This window comes from Macaca thibetana, chromosome 4 (assembly GCF_024542745.1).
Source record: "Macaca thibetana thibetana isolate TM-01 chromosome 4, ASM2454274v1, whole genome shotgun sequence".
NCBI lineage: Eukaryota > Metazoa > Chordata > Mammalia > Primates > Cercopithecidae > Macaca > Macaca thibetana.
Window position 1 is genome coordinate 106,421,508 of NC_065581.1, and position 12,737 is coordinate 106,434,244.

Sequence of the window (12,737 nt, forward strand, 5' to 3'; positions counted from 1 at the left end):
CCAACAGGCAGCTGCTGCACGGCTACAGGCTTCTTAACCTTTGCAGCATCCTCTTCCAACAATGCTTACAACATCACAGTCCAGTGCCTTCAGCGGTACTAGTTAGTTGGAAGGTGACTCCTACAGGAATAGGCAGATGAACCCTAGCATTTCTGCCATGTCACGATATGTGCGCTTGACCAGAGTCTTGGTGCGGGTGTAGAATGAATGGACTCCAGAGGGGACTCTGATTTGCCATATGGAGTAAAACGACCTCCCCATTTCCATGGTTAAAGCTACCTTCTCTATCACAGAGGCACAGTGTAGGTGCTCAATAACTGTTTGCTGGATTGATGAATTATGTCCCACCTGGTCTTGACCTGAAGTGGCTTCCTGGTGAGAGCACCTGTAAACAGCCTTTGTTAATTTTCTTAATCTCAACAAAGCATAGAACTTGCTGAGATCAGTACCCTGAAGAACTTGGTGAGCCCAGTATTATGGGGATCACAGGGTAAGAGGAACATAAGTTCACTGGTTTTGAGAAGGACAGTTGCCATCAGTGGTCAATTCTACTGCAGGTTCTTAATGCTTCCTTCATGTATCTGCTCACATGCTGCCCCCGACTACTGACCCCTTTGAAGGTGGATGAGCTGTACCCCACAAACTTTGTATCTCTAGCTCCTAGTCTAGTCCTCAACACACAGAGGGAACCCAGGTAGAGTGGCTGATTGAATGAGAGGTTATTGTGTGTAGACACATGCACACATCAGAGAAATGATCAACGTATGTTGTGGCCAGAATTCTGGTGAGCTCTGTCCTTAAGGGCACTTCTTCTGCACCTGCGAATCGTGAAGAAAGCCTCTGAGCACAGATCTCCTGGTCTTTAATGCCTGTGCACTTGTGGGCATGCAGTATCAGAAGTGAACGTGGGCACTGGAGTCACCAGGCTAGCTTTGAACCCACAAATTAGTGTCTGTGTGCTCTTGGGTAGACAGATGACCAATCTCTCCTACTTAAAAAAGGTGGGGTCAAGCGTCCCCTTTTCCCACTGTGGCTTTAGGGTTAAATGAGTTGGTGACCACCACACGCCCTGAACACAGCTGGTCTCCGTGAATGTAATCCCCTTTCCTGCGAGCCTGTCTCTTCCTCCGTCTGTTCTCAGTTTCTTTTTCTGAAGAATATGGGGGAGTGACCCTCAAAGGGTCCCTTGAGTGCATGAGTTATGACCAAACAAGCTGTTTCCCTGATCCCTTACAGAGTGGAGGGCAAGGACCCTGAAATAAACGTACTTGCTTTGAAAGAAAACATGCCAGGCACAGTGGCTCATGCCTGTCATCCCAGCACTTTGGGAGGCTGAGGCAGGTGGATCACCTGAGGTCAGGAGTTCGAGACCAGCCTGGCCAACATGGCGAAGCCCTGTCTCTACTAAAAGTACAAAAAGTAGCCTGCATGATGGCATGCACCTTCAGTCCCAGCTACTTGGAAGGCTGATTCGCTTGAATCTGGGAAGCAGAGGTTGCAGTGAGCTGACACCATGCCACTGCATTCCAGCCTGGGTGACAGAGCGAGACTCTGATTCAAAAAAAAAAAAAAAAAGCAAAAAAAAAAAAAAAAAAAAAAAAAAAAAGAGACAGGGAGAGAAAACGTTTTATTAGCAAAGCAGAGCAAAGCAATACAAATAAGACACCACCAACACCAACACACAAACCCCAGCCACCTCTGCTGGGGGCTGAGCCTTGTTCACACAGCTGTGGAAGCTGATAGTCTCAGGACTCTCTTGAGGCTGCCAGCTTCCACCTTGCAGTTCTTTGCTCCCAGAAGCAAGGTGTTCTGGGCTGCTGCCCACATCCAGTCTACCTGAAAGTCAGGTCTCTGATCTGTCATGGACGCTCTGGAGTGGGTGATTCAGCTACAGAAAGAGCACACAGCGCAGGACCACCACAAGACAAGGTCCTCTGCAGGAACATGGAACTTCTAACTTTAGGGACATTTGTTCCAAATAAAAAGAGGCCATTGCCTTCCAGACACCTAGGGAATCTTAAGACATTGATGGTCGGGACCAGGCCAGGCTGGGATTTCTGGTGTCCATGAATAACTCCTGCCCCCTCCCCCAGATCTCCACCTGCCCATTGGAAACCTGCAGGCTGGGAACCTGCACGCAGGAAGCAAAGCACGTCCACCCGTCGAAGAAAGCGTGAGACGTGTACGCGCCCTGGAGAGGCACTGGTCAGTTTTGCGGCAAGTGATCGTACACCTGGTCTGATCATTTGCACTATTTAGCACAGGGCTGATCCCAGACTTTGGGTGGACGCAGGGGAACTGGCAGCACCAGCCACGCACGCTTGAGGAAGTGGAAGAGCGGTCAGTACAGATGGGGACCAAGGTACGGAAAGGGAAATGGAAGACCATGAGCACAGCCTTGCCTGGGACATGTGTCTCATCCCTCAAACAACAGCCTGATCCTGTATAAGGGGGGCTTCCATCCACATGCCTCAAGCTGTTTTGGCAGAGGGATCGCGTGTGTGGACTTCCCCTGCACAACTGTGAACAAGCACACCAAACTCAGTGGCCACACGCTTCCCTGGCTACTGCCTTTGTTTAACGTCTTGCCTGCCGTCTGAGCACGGTAGTCAGGGGGTGGGGGGCCGCGGGCTGCCCCTGCTCCTGGGGAGGTCTGCTAGGAAGGCTGCTCGGTGACTTGTTAGTGAGCACACAAGCAAAAGGAAAGCTGTCATGGGGCGGTGGCCCCCGCTCCTACCATGTCGCTCTGTGACTGCGTGGCCCCGTACATGGTGATACCGCTGGAGGGTGCTGCTGGCTGCGGCGTGTCAGGCTGGATGTACCCTCTCCTGTCAATTAGGCTGCGAGAGAGAAGAGAACACAGGAGGAAGAGAGTGAATAAAAAGCCAGAGATGCAGCAGCACTATTTCAGGTTCCGTGTCAGGGCTCCCTCTTCCCATGATAGGCCCACCTCAGGCACCTTAGACTACTCCTCTCCTCACTTTCATGTACAATCAGTGACCAGATTCTGTTCCTTCTCCCTTTAAACATGACTGTGGCATGGCCTGCCTCCTGGCCAGGCCAAGGGCATGTCACCTGCTCAGATGCCAGCATCTCCCTCTTGTCCACTAACTGCGGCAGCCTCTAAGCTGGTCTCACTCCACCTGTCACCATCTGTCCCCAGTGCTCCTCTCCAGCCTCAACGGCACATCTTCTTACTACATTCACTCAGCAAACGTGTTCAGGCCACGACCATCCCCGCCTCTGAGGACTGACTATCTGGGCTGCTTTTCTCAGAACGCAGGGCCTCCTACGTGTCAGTTCAGCTTTTGGAACACAGGAGTTAACCTCATGACTACTGCCTTCAGGTCTTTAAGTGGCAGAACGATAAGCCAGAAAAACCACGGGATCCTCAAATGGGACTCCCTCTGCCTCAGTTCCAGCTGAACACTCTATAGGTTTAGAAAAAACAACAGGCAACAAGAATCTCCACCTTTCAAAGAGAAGTGCCGGACCTCCTCTGCAGGACGTCAAAGGGGGTTCTCAAACCAGCGTTGCAACCCTCCCTTCAAAGGTACAAAGGGTCAGAGGGGGAAAGAGCAGAGAAGGCTGTTTTGGAGAAAGGTGCTCTGCCCTCTAGTGTGGGAGACAGCCAGGGATGGACTGGGACCTGAGTGTTGGGTGAAGGTCCAGGTGTGGGTCTCATGGGAGAGAGCCAGTGCCAAGCTGTCTTGAGGGACTGGGCACGGTGGTTCACACCTGTGATCCTAGCACTTTCGGAGGCCAAGGTGGGCAGATCACCAGAGGTCAGGAGTTTGAGACAGGCCTGGCCAACATGGTGAAACCCCGTCTCTACTAAAAATACAAAAAAATTAGCCAGGTGTGGTGGCACGTGTCTGTAATCCCAGCTACTTGGGAGGCTGAGGCAGGAGAATCGCTTGAACCTGGGAGGCAGAAGTTGCAGTGAGCCAAGATCATGCCATTGCACTCCAGCCTGGGCGACAGAGTGAGATTCCGTCGCAAACAACCACCACCACCAGGTCTTGAGTGAATGTCACGGGTTGAACTGTGCAGAAAGATATGAAGTCCTAACCTGGTACCTGCAAGTGTGACCTTACTTAGAGGTAGGGTCTTTGCAAATGTAACCAAGTTAAGATGAGGTCACACTCAACTGGAGTGGGCCTTTGTCCAATGTGACTGGTGTCCTTACAAGAAGAAAAAGAGGAGAGGAAGAGAATGCTGGGTGAGGGTACAGAGACACACAGGGAGAACGCCACGGGCTGACAGAGGCTACCCCGCAGTGAAGCATGTGCCAGCCAAGGAACGCAGAGGGCTGATGGCCCCACCAGGTGCCCGGAAGAGGCAAGGAAGGGTTCTCCCCAGCCTCGGGACAGTTGCAACCCTGCTGGCACCTTGATTTCAGGCTTCGAGCCTCCGACTGTAACAGAACAACTTTCTGTTGTTTTAACTCTCCCATTTCATGGCAGTTGTTGGACTGCAGTGCCCTAGGAAACCACGATAGGACTCAGCCCAAGAGACCCACAGAGGGGGCCTCACAGAGAGGCCTGTGCAGGGCTCATGGCCTCGGGCGCGGGGTTGCAGTGGCAGGTATGAGTGACTCTCAGGAGAAAAGGCCCTGCCTCCATCAGGGAACTGCGATGGGGGGTCCTCAGAGGAAACTCTTAGTCAGGAGCTCTCAGACCCCACCAGTTTAGAGCATTGGCAGGGGACCAACAGCACTGACCCCCTGCCCAAATCCCCTCCTCACTGTTGGACAGGAAGCTGGTGGGGAGACAGGACTAGCTGGGGGCGGGGGGTGGGGCAGAACTCAAGGGGAAGAGGGAACCCCACAGTCCTCCCAACCAGGTTCGGGTGAAGGGATGGGAAGTGTTAACTGTCAATGAACTTGGCAGTTCTGATGCACTGAAATGATACTATTTTGGAGGGAAAGTGCCCTGACGCGCGCGCTCTCTCTCTCTCTCTCTCTCTCTCTTTTAAGTGACAAGAGAAATTAAGGGGCTTGCAGGGGATTTTATCCAGGAGCGGAAAAAGAACTAGGTCATCAAAAAAGTCTGAAGGGACAGCAGGGGGAGAAAAATGAAGCGTTCTCGGCCAGCATCCCATCACATCCAGCCTGTTTAATGTAGCAGCTGGGCTCCCAGGGCTGTGATGCTCTGGACACAGCGGGCTCTGCCTATCCTTCTTGTCACCTGGCCTCGCCCCTTGTCTTGTCTCACCTCTCGGCCCAGCTCCCCTCGCCCCTCACTCCTGACACTAACCCCCTCAGCATTTCCTTGGATGAGCCAGGACCCTCACCCTCGGGTCCCTGCACAGGCTGCCCCCTTTGTCTTTTGAAACCCTGCTCCTCCCCACCACTTCCTCCTCCAAACTCCTTCTCACCCTTAGGAGAGATCACAGCTTAGACCTACTCCTGGGCGGCCCATGCACCTTACTGTGCGCCGCCTGCCCATGGACGGTCCCTGCTGCCCAGGAGCCAGACCCTCTCCCGTGCACCCCCAGCGCCTGGCACGGAGCCGGCTCCACTGCGCATGCGCCGCCAGTGGTGGCCACGTGACCCACGTGACCGGCCCAAGTCTGGTGTGACACTGACCATTCCTTGGGCCTTTCTGTGTTCCCAATTTTCCATTCCTCCTGTCAGGCTTATATGAGGACCCCTCCCCCCCAAACCTGGCCATACCCAGCCAGCTGCCGTCCCCGCCTCTGGTGACATTGCAGGAACCGAATGTGGGTCTCTGCACTCTTGGTATGCAGGCTCCCAAAAGGGAACACAAAGACTCGCTCTGCTTCATTTGCATGGCATGGCACCGTTTAAGAACCCACGAGGGGCAAGTCAAGCACAGGGGTCTGGGCACGTGGGTCTGAGGCAGGGCACACTCTCAGCGGGTGGGCCTGACTGGGATGCCCGGGAAGGCCCTGGCCCACTTAAGGGCACAGGGGCTGGGGCGAGGTAGCACAGGGGGAGGGGAAGGCAAGAGAGGATGAGAGGGAGAGGCAAAGGTAGGCATCACCCCCTCACATCTGCCTGGGAGCCTGTGAGTGGCCTGTGTCCCTGCCCAAGCGCCAGAATGACCCAGGGAAAGCTATAGCCCCGCTTTAACGAAGCAAATATCTCATTTGCCTCGCTCTACCTTCACCCAGTAAAGCCTCCCCCGGAGTCCCTGCAGTGCGGCCCCAAATCCCTGGAGCCTCTTCAGTGGGCCCCACACTGCTTCAAGTCTGGAGCTGCCAGATTCATGAATCACCTCTGTTCAAATACATTCTTCAATATTTTCATGTCCTTCAGTTTACCTTTTAACAAATGATTCAAACACTTCTGAGGGTAGGACCATTCTCAAGAAACGCCCCACCCAAAGGAACGTGGATTTTGGAAAGAATACAGCCCAAATCCAGCCACAAAAGCACATTTAACCCAGTTGTGGAAATAATTTTGGTTGTGACAGTTTGTGGTCTCTAAACAACATAAAGCCGTGCCATATGCAGATGAAGGACTTGGGAACAAGAACGGAGATTTGGGCAGAACTGAGGCTTCAGCAGCCTCTCTTAGACCCACACATACACCGCAGGCGGCGGAAAGAGGGCAGCTCTCCCTGGCTCTTACACTCAATTTCCTGGCCTGCCCTGCTAGCCACAAACATGCCAGTGGGAAGCACCATGGAGGCTGCGACAAATCAAGCCACTGCCTGAGAGACTTTCTGCCTAAAGAGCTCCCGGAAGGATCCCTGGGTGAGTCAGGAGGTTTCTTCAAGAGGAGCTGGCACCTGCCCAGGCATGTCTGACCCCTGTGGACCGAGCAGCCTCCCAAACCCAGGATCCTCACTTGCCCTTTCCAAGCCTCTGAGGAGGTCAGGGGTCCCTTGAGGACCCCTCGTTCAGGAGGACAGTGGCATGCTGGGCTCCCCACTTTCTAGGCTAAAGCTAGACAATGATCAAGTTCTAGTTTTGCAGTAGCACCACGATGACTCAAAGTCATAATAACTCAATGCCAGTGCACAGATGGCCTTGGAATATGTGCTTGGATTTTTTTTCTTGAATTCTTTTTACCTCTCTAATGAGGATTCACTGAGGCTGATAATCAAATGAAGTTTGCATTTCACAAGCGCACATCGGTAAGGTCTGGGTGCCCAGTGGGTCTGCCCTGGACACAGTCATGGTGGCTTTTGTAATTTCTCCGTTTTACACATTTAGAGACCAAAAGGCAGGAAGCAGTAATGAGTTGGAAACTCATTCTAGAGACCAAGTAGATTTGCTCAATACTTATTTGTTGATCATGGTTCGATTTATCAGTTGAAAATATTCTCCATAGGCGTAACTCACAAAGAATCTGTATTTTGAACTTGTACACTCTGACTTGGAGGCAGCGTGCCTCAGTGGGCACACACTGGCTCTGACATTGGGCGGCCTGGGTGTGCATCCTGACTGGCCAGCATTTACTGTCTGTGTGATCTTGGGCACGTTATTTAAACTCTGTGCCTCGCTTTCCTCATCCATAGAATGGGATATAATGGTGCCTACCTATAGGTACATAGTGAGCTTGTAAAAGGCTGATGCAGGTAAAGAACTTACAGCAGGGCTTAACACAGATTCAATAAAGGTTAGCTACTGCCATGGTTCGTGTCATTGTCATTATCACCACAACCACAGTCTCAATGACTGCGGCACATGTGGCTCTCTCCCTATGAACATTTCTATTCTGTGCAAATCAACTTTCAAAACTGGTTTCCGCAGGCTTTCTGGCTGCTTCCTTCCTGCATGTGTCTTGTCTCCCTGACGATGCTAACCATGGCTCCCTGCGCACACCTTCAGTCATTAGCAGGTCCTCAGTCATTAGCAGGGCCACAGGCATCTGTCTCTCTATTTTGGGCTTCAGGAAATTTTCCCCAAATCAGACACAGATTCGGTTGAAGATCAAAAAAGGTGTGAAGTGTGACACCACACACAGAGCCAGATCTCGATTTCATGAAGGCCATGTCCACGCGGCACAAAGCGGTCACCTGGTGGCGGTGACCCATTCCGCCAGGGCGGGGGGCCTGTGCTAACGGCTGAGGCATTCGGTTTTCCAAGGTCTGTATAAGAGCACGATGCGTCCTGAGTCTTACCTTGGTGAGATGGGCCCACACAGGGCAACACAGCAATTGGTAAAGATATTTCCGTAGCTGTAGGGATTGTAATTTTCTTTACCTCTTTTATTTGACCAGGATCCTTTAATCTGAAAGAAAAGGAAAGTCAGTAACAAGCAATATCCTTCACGCCAACGCACGGTTGAGGTGAGCTGGACCATGAGAAGCCATAAAGAATGCAAATCATCTTTAATCCAAAGAAATGGAGGTATTTTTCTTACAGAAAATGGGCATTTACTCCAAACTCGGAAATGTCCTAAAACAGCAGGTTAGATTAGGGAAAGAATAATATTCTCAGGGACAATCATCTTTTATTAGTCCCACATGATACTAAAAGGCCATCTCATATAAGTCAGCAGAGATTTTTTCATACTCACATTTAGTGCCCTAAATGATAATTAAATGAATGGCAGGTGAAATGGTTCCCCTAATTGCTAATTTACAGACTGAAATAATTCAGCCTCTTCTTGTAACCAAAATAGTCTGTTTTGCATATTCTGATATTTGTAGCTACCAAGTACAAATAACTGTATTAATATTCTCTTATCTCATGTGTCTTATCACAACCTATTTTCTCAAGCTTTTGTTTAAGGTAACTGGACCTATCCTGAGACATTTAATTCACGTGTGGATAGAGACTTGTATCAAAATCTAAGTGTAAAGAGCAAAGTGGACCACGCTGCTCTGGAAATATTCTCTAACATTTTGTTTCCTCTTTTTTTTTTTTTTTTTTTTTTGAGACGGAGTGTCGCTCTGTCACCCAGGCTGGAGTGCAGTGGCACGATCTCAGCTCACTGCAAACTCTGCCTCCTGGGTTCAAGTGATTCTCCTGTCTCAGCCTCCTGAGTAGCTGGGATTAGCGCCTGCCACCATGCCCGGGTAATTTTTTTGTATTTTTAGTGGAGACGGGGTTTCACTGTGTTAGCTAGGATGGTCTACGATCTCCTGACCTTGTGATCCGCCCGCCTTGGCCTCCCAAAGTGCTGGGATTACAGGCATGAGCCACCGTGCCCGGCCTTGTTTCCTGTTTTCATACTTCCTCTTCATCTGTATTAAGTACAGGCAGACAATCCTGGATAAAAAGTTAAATTTTGGGTCAGGGCAATTTCCTCCCATAGAGAAATTAAATATGAAAGGCAGACTCAAACATTCACTCCAAGATATTGGCCCGCCATGGTTTCTACCAGGGGAAGTGTGATAAGAAGCTTATGAAACCATTTCAAAGGAATAGAAAGAACAGTCTCTTCAGGGCCAGAAATGGGTGTCACTTGGCCAACCTTAGTATCTAATGGATGTGGTCAGAAAAAAAGAGAACGTAGAGATTCCCAGTAGAGAAACATGCAGAATGGCATGTGGAGAAGTTTCCACGGCACCGTCTCTGTTCCCAAGGGCTCACATCTGGAATGGGATGTATGGGAGAAGCTGGGCCCGACCTCTTCTTTCCTTTTTCTCCTCCATTGCCCAAAACCCAAGAACACACCCAGTGTCTTGTGTGGTCAGGAACTTACGTCCTCATTTGTCGTCTGGTTGGAGCTGATCAAGTAGGTGTGGAATCCTGAGAGGCCAACGATGGACCAGACAGAGAAGAAGCACACCACAGCCTCCAGGACAGTGACACGAGTCAAGGAGGCAAGTGGAAGTGAGGGGCCGCGCAAAAGGTGGATGTGATGGAGGCCTGGAACCGAAACCCCCCCAGGCACAGGCCACTCTCTAGCTGCTGGCCTCTCTCTCTCCCGGCCTTGCCTTGGTTCCTGCTCTTCCGGGAATTTCGTCTAACCAGATGGAACCCTCCGTCAGGGCAGGGGGCGTCACATGCCCCAGCGTGGAGCAGCCTCTGTGGCTCCGTGATGACTGGAGGGCTCCGTGGGCGTCACCTTCCTTCCTCTGACTTCTACTTGACCTTCACCTTTTTCTGTGCCTCACTGTGGAGCCAGTGACTGTGGCATCCTGCTCAGGAAGCACACTGGTTTGAGTTGGCTGCAGCTCAGGCCCTGGGTAAAAGGATGACATATTGACTTGTACATCAATCGCAGACTCTAATTTTGGCTTCTGAATGCTGAGGACTGCAGTGCCAACAGGCGTCTCCCCTGAGGAGAATGGCTTCTGGGGCCCAGAAAGCCCTCTGCTTTAGTGGGCGGCCTCTTCTCTGCTTACAGAGAAGGGGAAGAAGGAGAAAATAAGCCCCTGAACGGGCGGTGGCATTTCTCGGAGTGACATCAGGGTGAGGGGTATTTTTTACTTGGGGGAGTTTTCCCAGCCTTTCAGGCAACCCCTGACCTATATGGCCATCCTCCGCTGCTTGATAGGCAGCTGGGAACCACGAGTTCTCGCAGGACATTGAGAGAGAGGAAGTCAAGAGTTCCACAAGATGTGTCTAACACAAAGGGAAAAAGCTTGGTGCTCTTCAGCAGATGAGATCCATCACCCGAGAGTGTGGCAATGTGAAAAGGCCAGAGACTTTTTCTGTCCCACAAATGCTTATAAAATTCTATTTACAGGATACAGATATTTCTCAGGGCGAAAAATCCATTCATCCTGGGTTTGGGAGTTTACACATACATCTGGCATCCCCTATCGATCTATTACAGGCTAGAGAAAGAAACGCTCCTGCTCTCCTAATGTTTCCGAGGATGAATGCCAAATAGACCATGCCAGAACATATCAGTGATGATCTTCTCCAGGCTGGAGAGAATTCATCTTTAGACCAGAAGGTTGAGCACATTACTCAGTGCGGTGCCGTGGTCTGCTGTGCCATGGTTAACCAATGTCACCATCTGGGCACACAGGGCTGCAGGCAAAACAGGAGGGAATGGGCTTCTGCCTGTTGACTGACTTTCAACATCGCCCTAAACCACTGGGTCTGTTCTAGAAGGAGATGGTAGCAGGCAGTGGTAGGGGACCAGAGAGACACAGGGAAGCAGACCCCTACCCACAGCTACCGCCAGCCTGGGCAACCCCTGCTGGGCAAATGGCAATGGTGGAGGCTCTGTGTGCACGTGGGGTCACATGGATGGTGTCCCAGGCAGCAAAGATGGTCTCATTTTCAACTGCCTTCCCACAGAATGGGGCTAAAGAGGCCCCTCTCCCTACCCACATCCCCCCTGCCAGGAGGGGGCAGACCTGGGAGGCAACTCCCCTGGGATTCAGGTCATGCACTGGCTGGAAAGAAGAGGTGAAGTGGAGTCCAGGGAACACGATGAGGGAGCCAGTGGGAAGATTGAGTCAGGAAAGCTGGGTTGTGTGAGAGGGAGATGACGTTAGACACTAGCAATGGGTTTGGACTGGCTACGACGGGGAAAAGACAGGAGACAGAAAGAGGAGGGGACACATGGAACGGAAACAAGAAATAGCCAAGGTAGAAAAGAATCAAGAACAGAACCAGATTTATTTACTGAATAATACATGAAGAGCCAAACTGCAATCCCAGAAATACTCATGTGTCACCCAGAGTTTACGATCCAGGTAGAATGATGGCAAAGTCAAAGTGAATATAACATTCCTATGTATGAACCATATGAAACCTGGCATGTACGAGCAGTGAGGATCCCAGACTGAAAGTGGCTGCAGCTCCTTTGACAATGCCAACTATGCTCATTACCCCCATCGGGAGGCATCATAGCCAGCGGACATAGAATTCTAAAGGTTTATAGCAACAATAAAAAAATGCAGCTTTTCTATTTTTTTTTTCTTTTTTTGAGATGAAGTTTCACTTTTGTTGCCCAGGCTGGAGTGCAGTGGCACAATCTCAGCTCAGTGCAACCTCTGCCTCTCAGGTTCAAGTGATTCTCCTGCCTCAGCCTCCTGAGTAGCTGGGATTACAGGTGCCCACCACCACGCCTGGCTAATTTTTGTATTTTTAGTACAGACAGGGTTTCACCATGTTGACCAGGCTGGTCTTGGACTTCCGACCTCAGGTGATCCTCCCACCCCTGCCTCTCAAAGTGCTGGAATTACAGGTGTGAGCCACCGAGCCTGGCTAGCTTTTCTATTAATATCTCATGTGCTTTCGACACATTTTGTAAATTATGGAATGCAGTTCCACTGTCAGCTTGCAGCTGTGTCAAAATGACATGAATCCAAAGTAGGATGCGAGATGCAAGATGCAGCCTGCTGGCACTACCCACATCCTAGGACCCAGCTGACTCAGGAGGTCTCGAGGAACCATCAGCATCATCATTCCTAACAATGGCTGGCATCACTGGGATGTGTCAGGTCCTGTTCCACTTAAACCTCAGAGTGACCCAGGGAGAAGTGTGACTCCCCCTTAACAGACAGGGAAACCAAGGCAGAAAGCAATGAAGTAATTTGCTTGAGAAATAGCAGAGCTAGGACTTGAATGCTGGAAGTCTGCTCTGCTGGGATGACAGAAGAGTCTCGGGCTGGTCCCTTTCCTAAATCTTGCCAAGAGACGGGTGGCCCTAGACCTACCCCAACCTCCTGCTTCTCCGGGATTTGTAAACCTGTGGCAGCTTACATGGTCTGTTCCCTTTCACATCCACTCTCAGACTCCGACACAAATACACAGACACACCTTCCTTACTGGCCCACTGGCAATATGCTGAAAATATCCATGCCATAATAAGATCAAGAAACAGAAATTTCTTTTAAAGGTATCAAAAC

General features: G+C 50.8%; 1 protein-coding gene across 2 annotated transcripts in view; it reads right to left on the minus strand.

The window, feature by feature from the left end:
* Positions 1–12,737, minus strand: part of ZDHHC14 (zinc finger DHHC-type palmitoyltransferase 14) — a 299,829-nt gene that overhangs the window by 20,649 nt on the left and 266,443 nt on the right. For both annotated transcript variants that reach the window (XM_050786737.1, XM_050786736.1), the window contains exons 6-8: positions 9,626–9,728; positions 8,097–8,206; positions 2,738–2,840 (exon numbers count right to left, since the gene is read on the minus strand). In XM_050786737.1, the coding sequence (XP_050642694.1) occupies positions 2,738–2,840; positions 8,097–8,206; positions 9,626–9,728 (316 nt within the window). The remainder of the gene's footprint in view (positions 1–2,737; positions 2,841–8,096; positions 8,207–9,625; positions 9,729–12,737) is intronic.